The following is a 27533-nucleotide window of genomic DNA, read 5'->3' as shown; positions in this document are numbered from 1 at the left end:
TAAATATTAAAGATATAGGTCTTGACACTGATAGATGCAAGACGATATATTCGAAAAGAAATATTTTCGAAAATGAAAGGTTGAAATAAACCTAAACATGATGTGACGCGATCACGGTCAAGAAAAGTAATGTGAAGAATCACATTGTAGCCGAGCAATGGGTATAAAGTAACTGGACTAAGAAGTCTAGTCAGTGAGACCGGTTGAGGTCAAAACTTAAATTAAGAAATTATTTAATACGCTATCCATTATAAGATAAGCGTGAAATAAATATAGTCGATAAGCTTACATGACCTAGTGGCCAAGTTTTGGCGACTCGGTCAAGTAAATGACAATGGTAAATAGTACAAGATTAAAGTGACGGCCCATGAGGCCTCACTAATGAAAAATATTGGTCACCTATGTTGAGGGATCATAGGGCTATAAGTTCACAAACAAAGGAGTTTGTTTGATAAAAGTGAAAGATTTCACAAAAATATCCGAACGGATTAAATTAACGGATTCATCAAGAATTCGAAAGTATAAAAGCGATGGATTTCGCAAAGTTAACCAAATCGGTTGAAATAACTCAATTACGTTATTTTAAGTGGCATTATTTCGTATGAGATACGTATATGCTTTGTAACCAAAAAGATATTACCATACTTTTCTGGTAATACTAACAATTGGTTAAAGTTTGAATAATGCTTAAAAGATTACTTGGGTCAAATGCATTGAGTTTAAAACTCAATGAATTGTATAAGGAAGGTTTCGAGGACGAAACCTCTTTAGGGGGGGGTAGAGTTGTAACACCCCGAAAACGGGTTTTGTAATCAAACCACGTTAATACTAAAAGACGGGTAAAGTACCGTTAGTGGTAAAATTAACCCGGTGAATATTAGGATTTTAAATAAATAAACCTAATATTGAATAAAAGTTAAATGAACGCATTTGAAGGAAATAAAGTTTATAGAAGGCCCGAGTTAACGGGACTTAAAATAACTGAGTCGTAAATTCCCCGAACCCAATAAGTTAACTAAGAATGTTTAACCTATTTAATAAGTGGGATATTGTTAGAAATAAGTAGGTTGTAGCCTACTTAATAACTAACCAAACAAGAGGGGCCAAATTCGGATAACTTGAAAGTAGTATTATAAAATGAAATTAACAAAACTAAAACAAACATAGTGTGTGTTCTTGGCTCCTGGTTCGACCAGAAGAACTCCCCTAGGAGACAAAACCCTAACTTCTAATAAAATCATCAAATTGGAAGCTTAAACGAAGCTCAAATTCACAATTGAACGTGTATTAATGATCAACCAAGCTAGGGGATCATAAGGTATGTAAAATTTTGATGATTCTTGAAGTTGTGAAATCTGATAAATCTCATAATCTGCGAATTATGGATAAATTATTGAAGATATGGCTTAGTTATGATGTATAGTTGCTTAGAAACCCTAAGTGAAAATTATACATATAATGCCATAAATTGAATGATTAGATGATTTACCATACTAGGATAAGTGGGTTTTAATCATATGATGAAATTGATTATATTATTATGATTAGAATAATCATATCTGAAATTAATAAGATGACACTTGAACAAATTAGGTGTTTAAGTATATAAATCATACTTGCTAAGTAGTGAGTTTAGTATGATAAGATGAAAAATCAATGATATATTCATGTTGAATGATGTATGATATCATTATGTGTTAAAAATGATCAAAGTTGTATTAAATTGATGAAATTCGATTACATGAACTTGGTTAATAAAGTGGTTAAAAACAGTAGCATAAGAATGATGCTTACCGGATAATTGACCAATGATAAGATCGAATGATAAATTCGACATAAGAATCGTAGGATGGAATAGTCGTAAATGATTATGACAAATCTAACCATCTTACAAATTTTAATGATAGTTTGACGCTTGACAAGCTAGGTGGAAGCTTGGGAATGAAGCGGATCAAACGAATCAAGAAAGAAGGAAAAAGCATAATCAGGATGCAAGGTAAGTAAAGCTTACAACTCTTATTTAACACCTATTGGTTTTATAGGTTATGAATAATAGAAAGTCATGTTTAAATTATGATGTTCCGACGCGACATGTGCGGTTCGGAACAAAGACAATGCTAAAAACCATGTTTAATGGTTAAAAAGGACTATTTCGATTATTTAGTTGTGAAATGACTAATAGATAATAAGTATTGAATAACCAGTTACCTTATAGGGTAAACCAACATAAATAAAAAGGGTAAAACGGTAATTCGGTCACTCGTTGATGACAACTGTTAGTTGTTGAAAGACACTTTATGGCGTAAGCCATAATGGGTCAAAAGAGTCAAGAAAATGGTTATAAGTAAAATGACCGTACGGTGCAAACCGGAGCGAGTCTTGTAGACGAGATGATAATAAATACCATCTCGCAAAGATAAACGGTCACTTGGACCAAACGGGTCAAAAGGTGAAAATATCACCCTTGGACCATATCGACTAATGATTTTTGTCGAGTTGTATAATTACAGGAGTAAATAGCGAAGGGATAATTGCATCGCTATTATGTAGCGATTATAAGCAAAGCATTAAAACGGGTCAATATATTGATCCGAATCAGGTATGTATAATGGTTCAACTCATCATTTAGAACTTGTGGTTCTATAAGAGTTAGACATGGTCAAATTGAACATTTGGTTATCTTTTAGGTAAACCGAATAATTTAAATTATAATCATAGTGTTTTTAGAAACGTAATGGTTTCTAAACAAGATTATAGTGAAAAGTCGGATTTTTGGTCAAACAAGTACTTAAAAGTCCTTCGTCGTAAAAGAAGGACTAAAATTGACCAAAATGCCCTTGTAAGCTAAATCGAGCAAACGACCCTTGAAGGTTGTTTGGAAACGAGTTTTATGATCAAATAAATACTTAGAATAAGTATAAAAAGCGAAAGGTGTAAATCTATGGTCAAATGACTCTATATGAGACTTTGCCGTAAAATGATAATCCAAGGGGTAAAACTTGGAATACATAAAGCACCACATTAAATCCACCACAAATATTGTTGTGAAGGAAGATTAAATTATAAGAAATGCGGTAATATAATGCTAGAAATGAATGAAACGATTTGTGTCAAAAATATGCTTAAAATCCCTTAATGGGTCAAAATAAGCATATGAATGAAAATGGGTTTAAAATACTTATGAAACCCATTATTTGAACCTAATATGATAGAAAATATCGAAAATATAAAGTTCATGAGAAATTGGAGTCAAACAAACATGTTTGTTTGATAAATGCATGAACGGGTCAAAACTTTGTAAAAAGGTAATAAGTCGAAGGCTTAGAAGTCTCAAATGTTTTTAATCCGGATGAGGGATTTTAACTCCATATGATGGAGGGTCAATTTACGATCGCGTAGGAAAAAACGTGAGGTAAAACAGATCAAAAACGAGTAAGTTATGCTCGTTTGCGTGAAAAATTGGTTGGCTGGAAATATGCAGCAACTGATAATAAACAGTTTGTCGAAAACACACCCTCGCGTCACGCGACAGGGTGGGTGAATTGTCGTCGCGGGCCGCGATGGGTGTCGCGTCATGCGACAGCCTTATCATCATCCCGTCGCGGCACGCGACGGGTTAAATGTCCGAAATTTTGTTGTTGCGCGTGTTGTTTTGGGTCTTGAGAACTTGAAAAACACATTTTAAAAGTATCATAACTAACTCATTTCATGTTTAATGAAATGTAGGTTGCTTAGTGGTGCCGGAAGACGATCAAGCTCGATAAAGAGCCGAACACAATCAAGAATTAAAGCTTCCGCGATTACTCCTTGTCGTCACTTTTAAACGACAAATTGATATATGTTATGTTGAAATGTTTTATCTTGTAAAATGTTTTAACAAACTCCAAATTTTAAGTGTATATATAAATGGATAATACGCATTAATAGACGATGTATATATGTAAATCGTATAAATGGACTAAGGGTCTTACAGAATCCTTCTCTCGCATTCTTTTTAACAAGATTTTCAAGCAAAGCTGATCATGATCAAGAAGAACAGAAGATCCAAGTTTGAGAACGAAGACACGAAGTATCTTCCCACAGAGACATGATGAACAGTGCAGTTTGATAAAGACAACATAAACCTAGGGGGATATTGTAAGGCCATATAATTGAGTAGGTTTACGCTTATCTTTATCAAACACAAGTATAAGCTATTGGGCTTAGTTTTCTAGTGGGTTAGATAGTAGGGATAAGCCATGTGGGCTAATTAAATGATTTGGGCTTGTTTGGTTAATAGTGTGCATATGGGCTTGGCCCAGTTTGTATTAGGTCACCCTATCTAACTATAAATAGGGTGAACCTGGGTCATTTAGAGGTTGTTGTTAGTAATACTGTTCTTCTTATCATTTTCGAGTTTTGTAACCATGTACCAGACTACCCATCGAGGTTGTGTGCACGTTTTGATCATATAATCGATACAGGTTTTTCTTCTTCTACAACTTTTCTTGTTTTTCTGCAACTAGATTAGGTGTTGTGATATCCGATTGTATTGTTTCTGGACTTACAGAAGGGCATAAAGGAAATATCTTATATTTGTTGAATTTCTCTCTATACAAACAAGGCACATGTCAATTCGTCCATCATTCTAAAACGTCCTTAACTTTTTCATATGACATTTAAAAAAAATACCATAATAATGAATTTTTTTTATCTTTAATATGAGTATAAAATTGTTATATAATAAAATAAAATAATTACATTTTTACTGGGTTTTCTATATATTGTGTTAAAGTTCCTGGTCATTGTGTTTTTCTACTGGGTTATGGTCATTACGTTTTTTACAGGGTTTATACACATCATGTTATTATCAGAACCTATAACATAATGTTATTTTGGGTTCCGTTCATTGTGTATTTATTATGAGAAACAATAACACAATGAAGATGGTTTTATATTTGGGTTTCATATACGTTGTGTTATTGTTTTTGTTATTGCGTTTTTCAACTTGGTGAGTTTTCTCACTACAAGAAATATTCGCAATAGTGGCGACAACCTTTAGCGGCGACACCTGCTCTTTAGCGACGGAGCATTAGCGGCGACCCTTTAGCGGCGACAAGTCGCCGCTAATACCTTTAGTGGCGACAAATGGTACTTTTAGCGACGACAATTGTCGCCGCTAAAACTCTGTTTTTCCTGTAGTGTCTATACATTGTGTTATAGGTTCTAGTTAATGTGTTTAGTCTGTTATCCATTTTGTTTTAGTCTGTTTGTCCATTGTGTTTTTTGTTCTGTTGTCCATTGTGTTTAATCTACTGTTTATTTTGTTTTAGTATGTTGTTCATTGCGTTTGTAGGTAAAGTTATCCTACAAAGTCTCCTAAATCTAATAAGTGTACAAAGGCACAATGGATCGCAAAATATAACACAATGTCAAACAAAATATAACACAATGCTCAGAAATATAACACAATGTTGAGGAAAAAAGACACAATGAATCGTGAAAAAGACACAATGACGCAAATATAGAAAGGGGCAATTGCATATTTCCCCTTAAGAAACGTATTAATTGAATATTTATCCAACTTAAAACTAAAATTGCATATATCCCCTTTCTTGACTAATAAATTTGCAAATTTATCCATTTGGATTTATTTTAGACAAAATTGCACAAATCAACATTTATGTTGTACCTAAATTGCACTTCATACCTTTCAATATGAAATCGGCAAAACTCAACCTTTATGTTCATGTTTTGTTACATTCTATAACTTTTACAACTAACGTTGTCTAAAAACTCAGTTAAGTTACCTGGCATGCTTTGCATGTGATGTGAGGGTACTATGTTCTTTTATAACATAAAGGTTGATTTGTGCAAAAATATTATTTATAATATAAAGGTTGATTTGTGTAAAAATATTATTATATATATAGTTTTTTTTTTTTGCAAAAACATTATTTTTTGCTAATAATTATATATATATATATATATATATATATACATACACACACACACATATATAAATAATAGTTTTAAATTTATTTTATAAAAATCTGATTTTAATATTTTTACAAAGTAAATAATAATGAAAAGATAAATTACTTTTTATATAAAGTATAAATAAAACACAAATTCTTTTAAGAGTTAAATGCCATTTTAGTCCATGTGGTTTGGGCTATTTTACCAGTTTAGTGCAAAGGTTTCATTTTTTGCATGTGGGTCCAAAAAGGTTTCACCATTTTAGTCCACTGGGTTAACTTCATCCATTTTATAAAATGACCGAATTACCCTTCTCGTTAACAGAAAAAATGGATGAAGTTAACCCAGTGGACTAAAATGGCAACGGTGAAACCTTTTTGGACACAGGTAAAAATGAAACCTTTGCACTAAACTAACAAAATCGTCCGAACCACAGGGACTAAAATCACATTTAACCCTTCTTTTAAAATAAAGTTATTGTAATACTCGGAATATTTTAATAATGGGTGACGTTCGACTACAAAGTCCATTTTTCCTACAAAGTATACAAAGTCATAAAACACCATAATTTCGGCCATAAAACACATTCAAAACCCACAAATAACAGAGTGAAGATCACTAAAACACAATAGCAAAACCCTAACAGTCCATAAAAACTTCAAACACACCATCGTTCAACGATGAATATAAAACACAACATAAAACACACTAATTATTCATTCGATAATCAAAGCCTTATCATTCAAAACATAAAACAAAACCCACAAATATGGCGTTTTAGTAATCTTCACTTTGTTATTTGTCGGTTTTGAGTGTGTTTTATGGTTAACATTTATGATTTTTTACACTTTGTAGGAAAAATGGACTTTGTAGCCAACTCACAATCTTTAATAATTATATATAATTATAACGGACTTTTTAAAACTACTCAAACTAAAAATATTTTTTTATGTATATGTAAGTATGTGTTTATAAAAACAAAATATAAGATAAATTTATATATATGCAAGTATGTGTTTATAAAAACAAAATATTTGACACATTTATATTGATAAAAGAAACTAAGAAATTAATTTGATGTTTACAAGAAAATTGCCTGTAGACTGTAGTATAAACTGTATTTTACCTGATCTTATTGGTTAGTAGCGTAAACGGCTTTCACACAAAACACCTTTTTAATTTTGGCTTATAATTGTAGTAGTTTTTGTTCATCAATCAATATCAATAAAGATTGGCCAACAATACTATTATCAATGTTGAATAATTACATTCTAAATTAAGAACATAAATAATAATATAACTTATTAAATAATCCAAATTAGACTCTTCAAACCTTGTTTCATTTCAAATTTCAATTCAATGGAAAAGCTTGAGGCAAAGTCCTGTTGAAGAACATGTATTGCTTGTGATCACTTGAGAGAAAGTATCCACAAGCTGCCCTGCAAGTGAAGCTGGATCCTCCACTAAAGTATCTACAAATACTTTGACTATTCTAACCTCTTGTTGACTTGCCCTCAAACTGTACCAAGTGAGAAACTTCTTCCGAAAACCGGTATCTATATGTCCTTCGCATTCTAACCCTCGGATCACTTTCACATAGTACCCGAAATCCTGACCATCCGATCCATCTTGTTCATCTTCAGACCCGTTATCAAGATTCGGTTTTGAAGCTTTTGTTCGAGTTTTTCTTGCCAAGATTGAATCTTTTACGCTTTCCGACTTGCAGGGGGTCATGGGTAATTTAGCAAAAGTAGAGGGGGTAAAAGGGTTAAAATCTTTATCATTGTTTTCATCATCTTTTGAAGTTTTTGCAGCCTGCTCTTTGTCCTTCTGCTTGTTAACAATATTGTTGTGTTCATCATCAACTGAAGATGGGTTTGAAAGGGTACTAGAATCGGTTGGCGTGCTTTTCTCGTTATCGGTGCTTGTGTGAAACGTGATTTCTTTGCTTTCGAGTTCACTAGTGCTCTCAAAGTGAACGACCTTTAGAATGTAATGTGTTGATGGAGTTAGAGCCGAGAGTAAGAACTTGGTACCGGTTTCTGCAAACAATGAACACGTAGGTTTTGTAGGGTAATCTGTATCTTCGGCTTTGCGATGCCACATTATGTATCTATGTGTCCTTATGTTATCAGTAAAAGGTTGATCTTGGGAATCCAGAATCACCGAAATTGATGTGGGAGAGACGTTTTCGAATTTGATGATTCGGGTCAAGATGCTGGGACCTGCATAGTTTCAGATCAGCAAGGTTGGAACTTATAAAGACTTTTTGTTAAAAAATAAAAGGTAACTTCTAAATAATAGTTAGTTTGTCTAATATAAGTAAAAAATATATAAGTTTCAATAATCATATGATTCTTTTTATAAAAATGCTTTATGCTGTTTTTTTGCCAAAAAAAATAAAATAATAATAATAAAATAAAGGCAAATTGGATTTAAATAATCCCAACTCACTGTTATTGGCCAATAATAACCCCAACTCATTTAATCACCAATAATAATCCGAACTATTCACTTTTGTTTGTAAAATACTCCCAGTTAAAAAAACACTAACTAGGTTAAAAATTTACTGTCTGATGTGGCCCTTTTAGCTGATGTGTCATATGACGTGGCAGTTGATGTGGCATTTTTTATGACATGGCAGCTGATGTGGCAGTCTACGTGGCATTTTTGATGACGTGGCAGATGATGTGGCATTTTTTGATGACATGGCAGGTGACGTGGCAAGCCACATCAGCAAATTTTTAACCTAGTTAGTGTTTTTTTAACTGGGAGTATTTTACAAACAAAAGTGAATAGTTCGGATTATTATTGGTGATTAAATGAGTTGGATTATTATTGGCCAATAACAGTGAGTTTGGATTATTTAAATCCAATTTGCCTAAAATAAAATAAAATGAAAAATGCACGTTATGATACGTTCATCCCATTCGACCATTTTCTTTTAAATAACTTTTTTTTTAATCTCACCGTGTGACATGTTATAGGTTAAAAACAAAGTACCCTAGTCACCACATCCAGAAGTAAATGGGTTGAAATTGTCAGCTCTAGCTCTAGCTCTAACTAAAGTGTAAAATATTTTAACATTAAGGTCAAATGAACAATCAATCAAGGTCAAATTAACAAATTTCTAAAATCATAACTGAAATCGATAAAGCTGAAATATGGTCCCTTTAGAAGTGAAGATACGAGAATAACAAGAAATACGCTACATAAGAGTCAAATTTGAATAAAATCCCTATCGGTTTTGGGGATGAAGTTTTCCGGTTTGACTAAAAAGTCAAACTTTGTTTTAATGAGCATAAATGTAATAGTTTGGAACTCTAAGATTAAACAAACTAGTTCCATATCAGTTTTGAAGATGAAAAAGTTGGTTTGACCTCAAAAGTCAAACTCTGTTTCTTGTGAACTGGAGGTAAAATCATAAGATCAAATGAACAAAAATATCTAAAAAAAGAAGACTTAAAGAGAAAACTATACCACTAAACTTTGGGTCAGATAGAACTGAATCGACAGATTCAACCGCAAAAGCACATAGTTTTTGAACCTCTTGTCCTGAAGAGAGCCTGTTGACTATACCTCTGGCCCGTTTGACTGGCAAGCCAGTCAACGGGCCCACATCCGCTTCGAGTTTCTCCATTGCTTCATTTACAATTCCATGAAGCTTTTGGTATTGTACGGTCCCGGCCAACAACTTTTGGCTTAAAGATACGCGATAACATAAGATATCAACCCGCCTTGTGTCCCTTGCTATTGTCATTTGTTTTCTCCAACATCTGTACTTTTAAGTCCACTAAAAAGTACTTAGCATACATGAAACAAAAACTAACAAAAAATACCCAAATCACAATCGGGCCATAAACTAAACTCTCATAGCGACCCACAAGGAGAGAAGAAGAAATACTGGTATTGGGCTTAGGCTCGGGTATGGGCTTAGCCCAAAGTAAAACTTTGTGGTCCCACATGGCCCGGTTAGCCCAACCGCATGACCCGACACCAAATCTAATGTATTAAATAGTTCTTGATAACTAAAAATAAGTACAAATTAATGTCATCAATGTTGCTACTCATTTACTAATGATTGGGTCAATTTGGGTTGTCAATAATCTTAATTTAGTCAACTCATAAAATTTAGCTAAAAGGGTAAGGATCAAGAGGTTGAAAATCACCTGAACTCAACACTTAATGAATTAAACCTCCAAAATCGTTGTTTTAGTAATCATAATTAATCATTTATTAAAAAAATGACAAAAAAATTGTTTGCGGGTCAATCAAACCAACGCAGACCGCTTCAACTCAAACCCGTTCTAAACCTACCGATCTAGAAAAAAAAGCTATAAAAAGAGACTTACTCAAGTATATCATTCACTTCACCACATGATACACAATAGAAGCTCCCATCAAGTCCTCTATTCTTCCCATCTTTCGGAGTTCCAGATTTTTCATGTTTTATCGCACATTCAAGATGACACGACATCCCACAAAAATCCGAACTGCAAGTCAACCATAAACTCGGATCCTTATTGTCATCATATTGATGGCAAATACAACAAGAACACCGTTTACAAAACGCCCCATCTTGAACTAACTTAGCTTTACAAGCCGAGTTCTTGCAAAACTCAACGTCACTATCAACTAAATCGATGTAGTTTTGATCCGATGCAACGTTTAGACGGTTAGGATGATCAGATTTCCTGTGTCTTTTGACAGAGCTTTGATGATCACTTCCTGATGATTCAACATTTGTGATAATATCATCTTGTGATCTTTTTTTGGAAACTATTTTTAGAAGTTGTTCGATGATTTTCAGTTTTGTTAATCCGGTATACTTTCTTTCTTTTCCCATTTCGGCACAGAGGATTTGAAGAATTTCTTGACGGCTCCACGATTGTAGGAGCTCGGGTGAACCGTGAGAACATGCGGATACTTCGTATACGAGTTCTCTCTTTTCTTCCATACTCAATTTGCTACACTTTGAGGGATCAAGTACAAAACCTTAACACAAATAAGAACATGTTATACATATGGAGTTTACTTCAAGAACGTTATACTGTTGAACAAAAATGAATCTTTTTTATATGTATTCATTGCACAAGTTTATATATTTATCTATTGAAAAAGGATAATATAAAGAAAGGTTGTTGTAAACTACCATAATAAAAGTTTTTAATTTATATAAAGAGTTAATTACTGTTTTCGTCCATGTGGTTTGTCAAAAATCACTATTTCAGTCCATTAGTTTAAAAATTGCGATGTCAGTCCCTTTGGTTTCACTTTCGTAACCATTTCAGTCTACCTCGTAACCACTTCAGTCCCTGTACTAACAGAATAAATGGATTGAAATGGTTACGAAAGTGAAACCACAGGGACTGAAATCGCAATTTTTAAACTAATGGACTGAAATAGTGATTTTTGACAAACCACAGGGACGAAAACAGTAATTAACTCTTATATAAAAGACAAATAAGAAGTCAATAAGCTTATGAGCCCAAACATCTCTGAAACCAAACAAACTTCAACTAACATAGGGAGTGTTTGGATGTAGTTTAAAAACTCAATCATTGCAATTTAAATAATCAAAATCAGATAACAAGTTGATTATACATTTATACTAAATCTGATTATAATAATAATAATTTAATAAAGGTCAGTCATATTCACATCAACCCAATTGGCCAAAACGGATAAACTAATAAACCAAGATCAACAACACAAGTTGTATATTTTTTTATAATTTATCAACCCAACTGCATTACAGCCATACACTAAACATACATACATATATATATATATATATATATATATATATATATATATATATATATATATATATATATATATATATATATGCCCTGCTATATATACATCATTGATGCTATACTGACATCACTAGGTGACAACATACTAATACTGGTTGTATGACATGGCGAAAATAGTCATACGATCCATATGATTTTGTTAATGGTCGTATCAGTCATTTATGTCAGTCAAACACATCATACACGGCCTCGATGATGTAGCGAACACCATCACATTCGAGCCTTATTCGACCCATATGACTATTTTTTCACCTGTGAGATATGACTCATATGACATTATACGGCCCGTATGGCTTGTATAGTGTGTTTGTCATATATACACATACAAATATATACATATGCGTGTGTGTATATATTATATCTGTGAATTATTAGCTGGTAGGTGATGTGAATCACGAGGCATACAAAACAAACAAGCATAATAACTACATCAAAGACAGATCCGATTAAACAGGTGAAATTTCTGCACAAAATCTTGAACAAAACACCAATCTGTTTTAAGTTTAGATAATAATAAAAAAATCAAATCTTTATCATCATAACATACAACATATTCAAGAAAAATAACAACCCAGAAGAATAAGTTAAAGAATCGAATGAACAAAAACATCAAATCAAGTACTAAAAACAGATTGATTGATTGGTTACCTTGGAAAGAGAGAGAATCCATGATGGGAGAAGTGATGTTCATCAAGAACAGCAACACATTAGTAAATAAGTCTTGCAGTTATGTGAACTTTGGTTCATCATCAATTGAGTAATTAGACAAACAAAGGTGAGTGGAAAAGAGATTATGAAGGAGGAGTGTGAAGAAAGAGATGGGGTAATGGAAGTTGTGCTGCAAGTAGGAAGGAATCCATGAAATGGGTCCTGGTCTGTTATTTAGTACCCGATGCAAGCTAACAAATATATAAAGTTATCTATATTGGGCTATAGAATGTGGTCATGACCCTCATGACCTTCCACATAGGCATCATGTCATTTATCTTTAATCCACCATTCAAAATCACTACCTTAAGGGTGTGATTATGACCCAAACCACTATCTTCTTTAATTTTTTAATTTATTTTTGTCTTAAAATTATCAAATGGGATGGTCGTGGTAATCGTGGAATAATCCATGAGAACCACCATTAATCAAGGAGGGGATGGTGTACCAATTAATTAATTGTCATATGTGGAAATAATGTTCCAATCCATGACCCCCACACCCCATAGAGGGTCAAGTTATTCTACAAAGACTCCTAATTGTAAGAAGTGTAAGAAGGATTTATAAAGTGACAAGTGTCCAATAACTTAAAACCAACTAAATCACCACCCAAAACCTAAACACCCACCCCACCCTACCACCACCCAAAAACCTAAACCCCCCCCCCCACCACCACCCAAAAACCTAACCCCGCCCTCGGGGAAAAAACAACTATACCTCACCAAAAAAACCCCAAAAAACCTAACCCCCAACCCAAAAAACCTAAAAAAATATAAAAAAACTAAACACCCACCCCCACCCCACCACCACCCAAAAACCTAAACCCCCACCCCATCGGCAAAAAAAAGTGATGTGGGGGGGGGGGTGGGGGTTTAGGTTTTTGGGTGGTGGTGGATGTTTAAGTTTTTTTTTTTTTTTTTTTTGTAGTGGGTTTTTTTAGGAGCCTTTGTACCCTTTTTACAATTAGGAGCCTTTATATTTGATCCTAATCCTTATATTATAATATAATGGAATGAGGATGTTATCTATACTATAAAGTTATGGAATAGATTCTTGGGCTATAAAAAATGCAGAGACGTAAGATGGAGGTGACAGAAATGAGGATGTTACGGTGGATATGTGGGCACACAAGGCTAGAGCGTATGAGAAATGAGGTTTTTTGGGAAAGACTAGGGGTGACTAGTATATAGAGTAAGATTAAGGAATAAGGAGGGGAGATTCATATGGTTTGGGCACGTGAAGAGGAGGCCGGTGACGGCACCGGTTAGAGTAGTGGACGCCCTTTGTGTGGAGGGTATGAGAAGTAGAGGAAGGCCCAAACTGACTTGGGAGGAGCGGATTAGGCAAGATTTGCACCTTTCTGAGGACATGGTCCAGGATAAGAATTCATGGACACGTAGGATTAAGGTTAAAGATTTTTAGGAGAGAGTCATGAGGTGTCTGAGATTTTTGGGTTATGGGTTAATATTTCCTACTTTTCATGTGGACTTTACATGTGTTTATCATCTTGTGTGTGTGTGTGTATTGCTTTAGGAGCTATAGCTGTGTTTATTCTACTATCTTAGTCGGTTACCACTTATTCTGTGATTGGTGGATTCCTATTGCTATATCTGTAGTTCGCATAGTTGCTTAATGTTTGGTTCTGAGCCGGGGGTCTTTTTAGAAGCAGCCTCTTTATCCATATAGATAGAGGTAAGGTTTGTCTACATCACACCCTCCCCAGACCCCACCAATAGCTTTGCTATTTGTGTGACTTACCAGGTACTGTTGTTGTTGTTGTATACTATATTATAATACATGAGGTATGGGCATTTTAAGATACCCAAAAAATAAGAATTTTTTCCCTCTTAATTTATAAATACACCACTAAAATGAGAGTAAATTGGTCTTTTAAACAATACTTATATTTTAGTCCCCCATGTTATTACACTTAAATCTCTGAGTTTTAACATAATTATATGTAATTAGTTATACTTTTCCCCCTCCACAACAAACTTATAATTCTTTACGCATTTTTGTCATATCTTATAAACTATAATGTTTTAAAAAAATCCAAAAGTACCTTGACGACCTACTCATTTTTGTCGACGTTTCGATAGTTGTCTTGGTCAATATTGACGTGTGTATTAAAAGGTACAAGTAGATGATGCTTTAGTGTACAAGTGATAAAGTCCAATGTAATTAGTCATAGTCCTAGGATGTTTAATAGCTACAGAATGTCTAGTGGTTAAATACCGTCAATTTAATCCTCTCATCTAGATTACATTTTAATCCCTCATCTTTAACAAAATTATAGATAATTCGTTAGTAGTTATACTTTACCCCCTTATAAAAAAACTAACTCCCCCCCCCCCTGATTTTAAACGGTCATAACTTTTGGTACGTTAATATTTTTTTTAAACTACACCATATAAACAAGCATTTTATTCTCTTTAATTTTTTAGTGTAGTATTACTATAGTTTTTTTATTAAAAAAAAATGATACGTTATGTGATCAACAATGTCTAAGGGTGAGTAATAACTAAATGTTAACCGAAATCAACCAAAAATTGATTTACCGAAACCCGAATTAACTAAAAACGGTTATTGTTTTTTTTTGTACCCTCATTTAACAAAAATTAACTGAATGAAACCCTTCACATTTTTATATATCTCTAGCTTTTATACCTTCAGTTCGTGTATTTCATATTTATAAGCCCATTTTATGTATTTATAACTCTATTCATGTACCTATACATCCATTTTGTGAAATTTATACCTAAATTTCATGTATTTCTAAATCAAAAGTTTTAGTCCAAGTTTGATTTTGGCCATTAACCGAAATTAAATGAATTAAACCAAAAACCATCAATCTAAATGAATAAACCAAATCGATAAACTGAAAACAAATTGTTTAATAAAATAGACTAATCGATGACCTCGAGTTCGGTTGAGGATAATAATCTAACCAACCGAACAATATACACCGTGGCAATGTCTGTGTTTCCCACAACAACGCGCACTATTACTGGTTATTAACCAAAACCGATTATCAGTGAGCAGTAACTAAATCGTTAACCTAAACCAAACAAAAAACAGACGAAACTGAACTGAAATCAACCAAAAACTGAATTAACTGAAAACCGAATTAACCAAAAACCGGTTATCATTTTTTTAGTACTCTTATTTAACTAAAATTAGCTAGAACGAACAGAATCATTCATATTTTCATATATTTCTAGCTTTTATACCTCTGGTTCATATATTACATATTATATATATCAATTTCATACATTTATACTTTCATTGCATGTATTTATAACTCAAATTCATATATTTCGAAGTAAAAGTTTTAGCCCAAGTTTTGTTTGCTATTAACTTAAATTAAATGAACCTAACCAAAAACCGTCAATCTAACCGAATAAACCGAAGTGATAATCACTGAACTGACTGAACCATGCACAATAAAATGAAATGGATTACCCGAATACTTCGCTTTTGATGTAAATCTATCACAATGATGTTACAATAAATATCATATGAATAAGAAAACTAACAAAAAAGAGTATCGCAATGCGATGTGTCGTTCCCGCCGCATCACGTGGGCATCCTACCAGTTATATTATAATGTATGAGTGAGAGGCATTTTAAGATACACAAAAATAAGAACTTTTCTTCTCTTAATTTATAAATTCACCCCTAAAATGAGGGTAAATTGGTCTTTTAAACAATAATTATATTTTAGTCACTCATCTTATTACACTTAAATCCCTGAGTTTTAACATAATGATAAGTAATTAGTTACATTTTCCCCTCCACAACAAACTTAGAATTCCTTTGCATATTTTTGTCATATCTTATAAACTATAATGTTTTAAAAAAATTCCAAAAGTACCGTGACAACCTACTCATTTTTCGACGTTTCGATAGTTGTCTTGATCAGTATTGACGTGTGGATTGAAATGTACAAGTAGATAATACCTTAATGTACAAGTCATTAAATCCAAATGTACTTAGTCATTATCCATGAATGTTTAATAGCTATAAAATATCAAGTAATTAAATACCACCAATTTAATCATCTCATATATATTACACTTTAATCCATTATCTTTAATTAGATAATTAGTTAGTAGTTACACTTTATCCCCTTATTAAAACTAACCCCCTTGATTTTTAAACGGTCATAACTTTTTGGTACATTAATATTTTGTTTTTCAAATTACACCATATAAATTAGTATTTTATTCTCTTTATTTTGAGTATAGTATTGTTATAGTTTTTTAATTAAAAAACGACATGTTACGTGATTAACGGTGTCTAAGGGTGAATAATATAACTGAATTGTTAACCTAAACCGAACTGAAATCAACCAATAACTGAATTAACTGAAAACTGATTAAGCGAAACCTAAATTAACCAAAATCGCTATCGATTTTTTTCACCCTCATTTAACCAAAATTAACTGAACCGAACCATTCATATTTTCATATATTTCTAGCTTTATACCTTCAGTTCATGAGTTTCATATTTATACCCACATTTTATGTATTTATACCTCTATTTCATTTACTTATACATTCATTTCATGTATTTATACTCAAATTTCATGTATTTCTAATCAAAAGTTTTAGCCTAAGTTTGGTTTTGGCTATTAGCCGAAATTGAATGAATTAAACAAAAACCATCAATCTAACTGAATAAACAAAACTGGTTAACCGAAAACAGATTGGCTAATAAAATAGACTAATCGATGACCTTGATTTCGGTTGAAAATAATAATCTAATTAACCAACTGAACAATGCACACCGTAACAATGTCTGTGTTACCCTTCGCAATGTGCGCGCCTATCGGTTATTAACCAAAACCGGTTTTCGGTGAGCAATAACTAAATCGTTAACCTAAATCAAACCGAAAACATACGAAACTGAACCGAAATCAACCTAAAACTGAATTAACTGAAAACTAAAAACCGAATTAACCAAAAGCTGGTTATCAATTTTTGTACTCTCGTGTAACCAAAATTAGCTGAATCGAACCGAATCATTCATATAGGGTTGTAAACGAACAGAGCTCGACCCAGCTCGAGCTCGACTCGAACTCAATTCGATCTGGCTAGTCTCAAGCTCGAATTTCAAATCGAGCGGAGGTTTGAGGCTCGAGCTCGACTCGATTAAAATTCGAGCTAGCTCGGCTTTGCTCGATATAGCTCGAACTAATAAAGAACCACAAAATTTACTACTTAAAAAGCCCTAAAAATGAATCTCTTCATAGACTAAGGGCCATAATTGCAATTTAATTTAACCAAATGACTAAATATGCAAGTATAAATAGTTAGCTCACCGTGTACATTGTCTTTACCTTCTTTTATAGGGGAGATACTTCCTTAGTTTTTGTCTTCTAAGTGATGTGGGACAAAAAAATAAGAATGTAAACCTTACCGAGCCAGCTCACGAGCCAGTCCAAGCTCGAGCTCGGCTCGTTTATAAACTAAGCCGAGCCGAGCTGGCTTGTTTACAATCGAGCCAATTTCGAGCCGAGCTTTTTTCGAACTTTTATCGAGCGGGCCGCAAGTTTTTTGAACACCCCTACATTCATATTTCATATCCAATTCATATATTTCATATTTTATATCTCCATTTCATATATTTATACTTTCAATCCATGTATTTATACCTTAATTTAATATATTTTTAAGCAAAAGTTTCCCCAACTGAAATTATCTGAAATTAAATGAACCAAACCAAAACAACCAATAAAATAGACTACCCGATGACTTTGGTTTCGGCTTCGGTTGAAGATAATAACCGGACTGACCGAACCATGCACATCACAATGAAATGGATTACCTGATTACTTCGCTTTTGATGTATATTTATCACAATCACAATGATGCTACAATAAATCTTATATGAATTAGAAAACTATAAAAAACGAGTATCGCAATCCGACATGTCGCTCCAGCCGCATCGCGCGGGCATCCTCCTAGTATGTGTGTATATACATATATATATATATATATATATATATATATATATATATATATATAGGGTGGGGTTCTAGAGTGAACACTAGTGTATTTGCGAACTGAGTGAACAAATCCTGACCATTGATCTACACACGTGTATGGCCATGATCTCATCATCAAATCGTAAAATACACTAGTGTATTTCAACATCAAAATCCTGGCCATTGATCTACACACATGTATGGCCAGGATTAGTTCACTCAGTTCGCAAGCTACACTAGTGTTCACTCTTGAACCTAATCCTATATATATATATATATATATATATATATATATATATATATATATATATAGTGGAACGCTAAAAGGAAAACCACATCCAGTTCTAAGAACCGAGAGAACCACTTTCTAGCCACTAGATCAACAAGATAGATGGACAAGATTAAAAGTAATTAAATATAATATTAGATAATTTTTGTCTTATTATGTTTTTAATATTTTAATGCAAAAGGGTAGTTTAGTAAAATTACTCTTTTTGTCTTTTTGTATTTATTATTTTTTATTACTTTTTTGTATTATCATATTAGTTTTTATTTTTTAAACAAAATGTTTTTATTAAAAGCTTTTAAAATTCAGATTTTTTAAACTTCTTATGTTTTACGTTAAACTTTTTACGTTTTACGTTAAACTTTTTACGTTTTACGTTAAACTTTTTACGTTTTACGTTTTGCGTTAAACTTTAAACTTTTTACGTTTTTACGTTTTACGTTTTATGTTAAACTTTTAACGTTTTAAGTTTTACGTTAAACTTTTTACATTTTACGTTTTACATTTTTCGTTAAACTTTTTACGTTTTATGTTAAACTTTTTACGTTCTACGTTAAACTTTTTACGTTCTACGTTAAACTTTTTACGTTCTACGTTAAACTTTTTACGTTCTACGTTAAACTTTTTACGTTTTACGTTAACCAATTTACATTTTACGTTAAAAAACTTTACGTTTTACGTTAAAAAATTTACGGTTTAACTTTTTTTTTTTACAAAAACTTTTTTACGCAAAACGAACGCACCCAGAAATCGCAACTTGGTAGGTGTCTTAGATAGATTGTTATCATCATCAACTGGGGAAAAATATAAAAAACCAACAACATCAAAACAATGTGTATCTCGAAAAAAAGGGGGTTTGGCTCAGATTTTCCGATAATTAAAAGGCTGCAAAGTGGGGTTGTAGGTTCAAAAACCTACCCTCCACCATCCTTGTCGTGCCATCGTCATCAAAATCTACGTTTTTTTCCATCATCGCCGCCCAATCCAACAGATCAAAACCCACAGAATCAAGAATACAAATCAAAACAGAAATCAAGAACACAAATCAAACCACCAACATACCAAAATATCATCAGAATCAAGAACACAACTCAACCCCCAATCGGGCACCATCGGCACCACCGGGCACCATCAGGACCGCTTGCAATCGGTCACCTGTAAAACAATCGGTCTAGTATTAGTTGTCCCTGTTACAAGTGCAACTCCCTTTTTCCAGATCCAAAAAACATTCAAAACAACCTGCATCATTCACCGGTTCACACCCCCTCCTCACCCACCCCTCCATCCATCATTCACCGCCACCACCGCCTTCGACACACCGCCGCACTAACACCATCAACATCAAACCCGAAACTCAAAACTGTTCCTACTCAAACCCGAACCATAAACGGTTTGAACCAAATAGAACCAGAGAGACAACAAAAGTTTTGTTTCGCGGTTGTCGTGAACGGCCGTCGGCCGTCGCTTCTTTACCGTCGTCGGCGTTTTCTGATCCACCACCATCATCTCTGTCATGAGTCATCACCACCTGAAACATCGACGCTGGCCGGTAAAATATGTGGATCCTTATAGATTTAAAAAAATATAGAGAAAATTAAAGAAGGAGAAGAGGGTAAACAGGTCTTACTGGAAAAACGTGACTTGCCGGAAATAACGTTGCTTGTGTCGTCAGTCATCCTCACCATCAATCGTCATCATCATCATCATCATCTTCGTTTAACGGCGGTGGTCGCCTGCAGAGCGACGCCGCCTCTCCCTCTGTTCTCGTCACTGTCGTATTGGGTCAGATAGAGGGATTTACAGGTGTGTGAGTGAAGAAGTAGGAGATATCAGGGGTATGTGATAGAGAGGGGCTGTGGGTGTGGGGTGTGGTTGCAGGTGAATGTCGCCGCCTCTCCCTCTTTGCTTCATCAGGGATGGGTTTTCAAAATGAGGAGAGAGACAAAGAGATCTGACATTTTAAAGCTAGGGAGAGAGAAAGATCTGACATTATAATGTGGAAAGAGGTAGGGATTTGACATTTGGGGTAAATGATCAAACTACCCTTTAGGGTGACATAATCTAATTGGTTGAGAGTGGTTCTCACGGTTCTTACAACTGGGGATGGTTTTCATTTTAGCGGCTCCCTATATATATATATATATATATAGGGGACCGCTAAAATGAAAATCACCTCCAGCTGTAAGAACCATGAGAACTACACCGTAAGGGGCGAGTTGGACCAAAAAACATTTTCATAAACGTAGATGCGTGTATTATAAACACATTTATAGGAAAAATTCAAAAAAAAAATGTCGTGTGTGTAGTTTTGAGCACCACAAGTTTGTGTTTACGGGTTACGGTACCGTAAATTTTATAAAATTTACGGTACCCGTAAACACAAACTTGTGGTGCTCAAAACTACACACACGACATTTTTTTTTTGAATTTTTTTTACAAATGTGTTTATAATACACGCATCTACGTTTATGAAAAAAAATTTGGTCCAACTCGCCCCGGATCAAAAAGTTCTCATGGTTCTTACAACTGGAGGTGGTTTTCATTTTAGCGGTCCCCTATACATATATATATATATATATATATATATATATATATATATATATATATATGGTAAGGTTAATGCGAGAACCTCCCATATTGCAATAACCACAAGAACAAATGTGAACACAAAAACCTACACAACCCCTCACTACAAAAAAAAAAAGACTTTTGGGGACTGAAAAATCAGTATCTGATGCGTAAGAATCAGTCACTAATGATTAGTAGGGACTGATTTGCCAGTCCCCAGCCAGTCCTGGATACCTAGTACTAGATACTGGTTTTAACAACTAAGAATCAGTCCCTATTGTACGACACCAAACAGGACTAATAGTCGGTCTCAAATACATAAAAATTCAGTCCTAAACTTACCTCCCGGTACCATGTCATTTTCAGTCCCCGATGCATTTCTTCGGTGACTAAAAAATTAGTCTCGGATACTACGATAGTTTAGTCCCAGGTGTATTACTTTAAGGACTGAAAATCGGTCCTATAAACATGTATGTATTGTCCCTAATAAGTTTTGTTAAGTTTGTGATTCCATGTCAAATCAGTATCCAATAAGATGTTTTAGAGACTAAAAATTAGTCTCAAGTACCACATGATTTCGGTCCTTAATATGCTTCTTTTAGGTACTAAAAATTTGTCTCACATACTATGTTATTTTAGTACTTAATATGTACTTTTAGGGACTGATAATCAGTTTAAGATAACAAATATTTTTAGTCTCCAATATGTTTATTTAGGGTCTGAAAATTAGTCGCTTAAGTTAGTCCCAAATATCTTTTTTTAGTGACTATCTTTTAGTCTCTAATACTATGTATCACTTTCAATATGGTTTTTTACATACTGAAAAATAGTTGCAAATACAATTTTAGTTGAGTCCCTAACATGCATTTGCAATTCCTAACAAATATATTCTAGGACTAAAAAGTAGTCCCCGATAGAAATTATAGTTTTTTATATTAAAGTATTCTCATTAAAACAACATTAATATTATTCGTCAAAATAATTCTAGCTTTATTAAACTCACAATAAACTCAAGCATTAATGTCATAACAATAGCCAATGAAAATCAAAATAACACCAGTTCATCAATTCTGAAATTTAGAAGAGTATTAGAGAAAAAAGTAATAAGCGTCTTAACAAACTGCCTAGATAGTGTTGTCACTTTCGTTGTGTAGTCCATTCGAACCATCATCTTCACCAGCATCATTTGTAGATATTGTGCTCTCGAAATCTGGATATTTTCGGCTCAAGAACTCTGTCACTCTTTCGTATTTTTCGTTACTCTGTTTCAATTCCTCCTTGAGTTCAGTAACCTCATTTCTCAAATCTTCGTTCTCAGTTGAATCTCGTTGAGATGATTCGACTGCCGATTTCATCCAGTTATCTTTTTTCCTTAACACAGGACCAACACCTACTTCCCAATGCTGATTGTATTGTTTTAGCCCTACCACATACACTTTTGATGGCTTTTCTCTCCACGTCGTGTTCCATAGCAGTAGTAACGATGGTTCCTTCGGTATTCAATCTAGGCATGGCCGCCTCTTTATGTTTACAAATATTATCCTAACATAATAGAAGGTAGAAGAATAACATTTAAAACTTTTTGAGACCCAAATAAATATTTGACGAAAAATTCTAATTCAAAAGCTTTTAACAGGGAGATGCTTACATATATAATATGTGAATCTTCATTTAGCCATCCTTTTTTCTTTTTTCTTGGCATTATAGTGCAGCTTGTAGTAAACTTCTAATGGGCTAGGTGGCAACTGAGTCTCGGGATTTCTCTGCCATTATAAAACTTATGTAATGAACAATAAATATATTCTAAAAAAAGTGAAATCAATCTTTTTATAACATATATAAACTTACTAGTTGCTTATTCAAACAAGTAAAATTTTCTATAACATTCTACTACTAGATAACAGTAACTTATTAAATTACGAATAGAAAAGTGTAAACTTACAATTTTGAATGCATGATTGGCTATCGACCGAGAGCCCCCTGCTTATATTTACTTGTTTTCTTCTGTTGAGTTCCATTTGATCACTATATGTCTACAAAATTAAAATTCAACATACATGTCAGAACCCGAAAAAATAAGAACATAACTAGTGAATATAAATTATGATTTGTAATTAAAATCAGTATACTAACCCTGGTTTTTTCTGACTCCGAATAGTCGCATAGATGATTCCAATCGTCTTGATTCCGACAATCACCATGCATATTAGATCTTGCCAACCTTGGATTCGTTTTTCCTCCATTGTTCTTCCAATGCTGACTCAAAACACCCCTGCTGCGTTTCCATTGGATATGTAGTCGACTATTTACATACTCCATTAAAACGTTATCTGTGTGCAGCAGCTCGAATTTTCCCTACATTGAATACATATATTAGTCATAGAAATGAAAACGTAAGGTCATAATAGCTTCTCAATGATTTAAAGCAAGATATATACAACTTACTTCTAATTTCTCATACATTAGAGTTTTCACATCTTCCGGTACCGAATCCCATTTGTGAAATCTCATCGGGAAGACATCGCGAACAATTATTCCTAACTCGGTTGCAAAATCGGTTACTGAAGTCCCAATGAAGGCTTTTGTGGCCTTATCCAGTGTCAAAGGAATTTTGAAACCCTCTAGCATATTCTGTAAATACTTGGTAACGCTATGATTTATACTTGGACCACGCCTCTTTGGGGGATTGGCATGTTGTTCTGTTGATTGTTCTACATGTGGATCTACACGTGGTTCTGCAGGTGAATCTAAAGAGAAACATTATTCATAATCATTAAAAACATTATTCATAAATTGCCTACACCGGCTCGAACTGAAGAAGGTAGTTACAATGTTCGGTGCTTATAATTCACACGTAATCGGGTTCGGGTCGGTTCGGATTAAAAACCCAAAAAAATCTAACTTAAATCTGCTAGACTGAAGTAATTATATAATACCGGGCTGGGCTGTGGGTTGTAATTTGAAGATTTCATAGCTGCTCTGGAACTCTAATTTGGCACAGCAGCCTAAAAGCATAAACTAAAACAAGTAAATGGAACATATGGTCTGCGTCGGTCTTATACCCGTTGACCGACGTACCCGAAAGATATTAGAACCAGAACTCTGGTTAATTATTTAAAGAGCTATTTTGGGTATTATTATAAAGGGTTTTCGGTATCGATTCAGGTCAGGTATTCGTCGGGTCTGGTCGGGTAATGGACTTTGCTCACCCCTACATCACATGATTATCTTACATGCTACACTTAAACATATAAGCAAAACCAACCCTCTCTAATCTGTGAGAAAAAAATTAGAAACTAAAGTGTTAAAAGTTAAAACCAACCCACTTTAAACCGTTGTTTACTGAATTCTCTAATTCAAACATGTCTTGAAATGGATTCCTACATTTATTTTCAAATTAAGTTGGCATTTAAATTAAAAAGAAAAAAAAAATCAAAAGTGGTCCAGAACTGGCATCGAACTCAAGACCTGCACGTTGAAATCCAATCTCCTAACTTTAGCGGAAATATTGCTTAATAATCAAGCGTTATGATATTTACCAGTAGTTGTAATGTCTTTAGACTTGCGTCTACGGTTCTTGATCGGCACTCTAGTGGATGCACTTCCCTCGACCACCAACTGATTTGTTGATACTCTAGAATCTTCTTCAGCCCTCGTTCTTGTAAATACCATCATTATTAACATAAACATCCACATTGTACTACAAGGAAAATAATAGTCAATTAACATAACAAAAGCTATATACATTACACAACCCCTGTTTTGAACCAAAACATAAACAAATCAACTAATATTAGACCATAATAAAAAGATGAAATGTGTAGTACTAAATAGTAGGGGTGTTCACGGTCCGGTTTTGACGGTTTTTAGGTTAAACCGTGAGCCAAACCGTTAGTAACGGTTTTTTAATATCGAAAACCAAAACTGAACCGTTAAAATATAAAACCGAACCAAACCAAACCGTTACCAACGGTTTGGTTCTGGTTTGGTTTCACGGTTTAATTTTTATTCTACATTTATTTAGAACTCATGATATAATGCAAAAACTGTCCAAAAATAAATAAAACAAGCCACCTAAAAGTAAGTTGCTAAAAAAATTTAAGTTACAAATGAAAGAACACAACAGTATAAACCAACATGTGGCTGCTGAATGAACACAAAAAAAATAACCTGGTCATGTTAGTCATGAAGATTAAGTGCTTTCTGTAGTCCATAAACACTAACTAGACAAGGAATTTCTAAACTAACATCTCCTTTGCATAATGATTATCCAAAACACATGATTCTAAAGCTGTAGTCCACTTTAGTTAGCTGTAAGTGTGACCAATATTAACTGAAATAAATCCAGAAATTTCTATAAAACCGGGGGGGTCAAAAACGTATATACCCAAAAATTTCTATACGAAAACTACCTACTCCCCACTACTGAAAGAAAAGTTCGGGGGGTCGGTCGCCCCCTCCCGCCCCCACAAAGCTACGCTAATAATACCTAATATGATATATCTAATGATACCGGGCATTCATAATGATATCGAGGACGATTACTATGGATACCTTGATGAAGTCATCGAATTGTCATTCATAAGAGGTTATCATATTATTTTATTCAAATGCACATGGTTTGATACTGATCGACGAAGAAAGCACGTGATATTTGAACCTCATTTTATAAGCATAGACACGTCCCGAAATGCTTATAAGGATGATCCTTTCATTTTAGCAAACCAGGCAAAACAAGTGTTTTATATAAATGATATACTTAAACCAAATTCACAATGGAAAATCATTGAAAGAATTACCCATAGGCACTTGTGGGATATTCCAGAAAATCAGAATGACGAAGATATGTTAGTAGATGTCAACCTTCATCGTGAAGACGTTGAAGATGAAATTGTTGAAACTGTTGATGTTCAACATCATTCTGATGGCACTATAGATGGTTTTATTACTGATGAGATAGATGATTCTGATCATAGCATGGAAGATTTTGGTTCAGAGACAAATTTGGATGAGTCAGACGCTGATAAGCCCAATAATGAAATTGAAAATGATGAGTCAGACAATGATGACTGATAATGTTCATTCTATAAATTTTGTAAGAGTTTTGATTATTTATATATATGTAATAGTATAATTGTTTTACGTTATCTAATCATTTACTATAAATATTATGTTTGCAGGTAAAAGTATAATTATCAAGGAAGGAATCACACGTAGTATTTAATAAAGTTTGGCAAAGTTGTACAACAGCCGATTTTGGTTTGGATTAGGCTCAATGACGTGTTTTAGAGGCTTGTGCTACTTGGACATGTGAAGGTTGTTAATGTGCTGCAATAGGTTGATTTAGATGCTAATAGTTTTATTATGTATTTTCTTGAACTTTGAACTTATTTTATGTTCATTTAGACTAATTTTGGAAATATCATGTATTTTGTTAAACGTATAATGCATATGCTTTTTTTAAATAGTGTTTAAGTTATCCATGATCTTATGTCTACAAATAAGCTTTGTGCACTAAAAGATAGTGTCCAATATGGTTTTTACAAGTACTTTAGAGACTGATTTCTAGTCTTTAGTTCTTTTATAACAGTTGATCGAATTCACTAGAGTGTAAACAAGCCGAGTCGAGCCCAAACTTAACTACGCTGGAGCTTGATAAGCGAAGCTCGGGTTGGGCTTGTTTATAAAAAAATTTTCTTTTCTTAAACTAAATACTAGTCCCCAATATAGTATGTTACAATAAATATGAGGACTAATTTTGAGTCCATGATTTCTTCTTTAAAATATAATGATTTGTATCGATTATTAGAGACTAATTATCAGTCATTGTTTCTTATATCTGTATAAAACTTTGGAGACTGAAAATCAGTTCCTAATAAGTTTTCGAAAAGTCTTAACATATTTGGACACTGAAAATTAGTCACCAATAATTTCCTATATGAAAAAGTATTTAAAACTAAATATCAGTCCCTAATTATGGATATCTTAAAAATATTAATAACTTGTATTCAGTCCCTAATATGTTCCATCTATATTGGAGACAGAATATTAGTCTCCAACATAGATGTGTCATTTTTCATTATAGAGGGAACATATTTGAGACTAAAATTTAGTTGTCAATATTCGTCCTTCCAAAACGTTATACCATGCAAACATATTTGCGATTGAAATTCAGTCTCAAATAAGGTGTTTAGATATTAGAGAC

At 33.5% G+C, this 27533-nt stretch overlaps 2 protein-coding genes and 1 long non-coding RNA gene across 3 annotated transcripts; all 3 read right to left on the bottom strand.

Moving 5' to 3' along the window:
- Positions 1-7177: 7177 nt before the first annotated feature.
- On the bottom strand, positions 7178-12660 carry LOC110877469 (VIN3-like protein 2). The gene is made up of 4 exons (XM_022125617.2): positions 12426-12660; positions 10311-10953; positions 9439-9734; positions 7178-8183 (listed from the first exon to the last, which is right to left on the bottom strand). The coding sequence occupies exons 1-4, from the start codon at positions 12466-12468 to the stop codon at positions 7315-7317; spliced, it is 1851 nt and encodes a 616-aa protein (XP_021981309.1). The 5' UTR covers positions 12469-12660; the 3' UTR covers positions 7178-7314.
- Positions 12661-22585: 9925 nt separating this feature from the next.
- Positions 22586-23366, bottom strand: LOC118481964. Its single transcript, XR_004866463.1, has 3 exons — positions 23271-23366; positions 22977-23091; positions 22586-22870 (listed from the first exon to the last, which is right to left on the bottom strand). It is a non-coding gene; the product is annotated as an uncharacterized LOC118481964 (long non-coding RNA).
- A 22-nt stretch (positions 23367-23388) lies between these two features.
- LOC110875574 lies at positions 23389-25024 on the bottom strand. Its single transcript, XM_022123770.2, has 4 exons — positions 24868-25024; positions 23774-24075; positions 23462-23683; positions 23389-23415 (listed from the first exon to the last, which is right to left on the bottom strand). Exons 1-4 carry the CDS (start codon positions 25022-25024, stop codon positions 23389-23391), a joined length of 708 nt encoding a protein of 235 aa, XP_021979462.2.
- Between the last annotated feature and the right edge of the window lie 2509 nt (positions 25025-27533).

This window comes from Helianthus annuus, chromosome 9 (assembly GCF_002127325.2).
Source record: "Helianthus annuus cultivar XRQ/B chromosome 9, HanXRQr2.0-SUNRISE, whole genome shotgun sequence".
NCBI lineage: Eukaryota > Viridiplantae > Streptophyta > Magnoliopsida > Asterales > Asteraceae > Helianthus > Helianthus annuus.
This window is presented reverse-complemented; position numbering and strand designations above follow the sequence as displayed.

Excerpts from the sequence above, each read along its gene's own strand:
- LOC110877469 (XM_022125617.2), bottom strand. The coding sequence starts at position 12,468 with ATGAACATCACTTCTCCCATCATGGATTCTCTCTCTTTCCAAG. Across the intron at positions 9,735-10,310 it reads GAAGTGAATGATATACTTGA|ATGTTGGAGAAAACAAATGA; the intron begins GTAAGTCTCTTT and ends TTAAAAGTACAG. Across the intron at positions 8,184-9,438 it reads ATCTGACCCAAAGTTTAGTG|GTCCCAGCATCTTGACCCGA; the intron begins GTATAGTTTTCT and ends GAAACTATGCAG.
- LOC110875574 (XM_022123770.2), bottom strand. The coding sequence starts at position 25,024 with ATGTGGATGTTTATGTTAATAATGATGGTATTTACAAGAACGAGGGCT. Across the intron at positions 24,076-24,867 it reads TAAAGACATTACAACTACTG|ATTCACCTGCAGAACCACGT; the intron begins GTAAATATCATA and ends GTTTCTCTTTAG. Across the intron at positions 23,684-23,773 it reads TAATGTATGAGAAATTAGAA|GGAAAATTCGAGCTGCTGCA; the intron begins GTAAGTTGTATA and ends TATTCAATGTAG.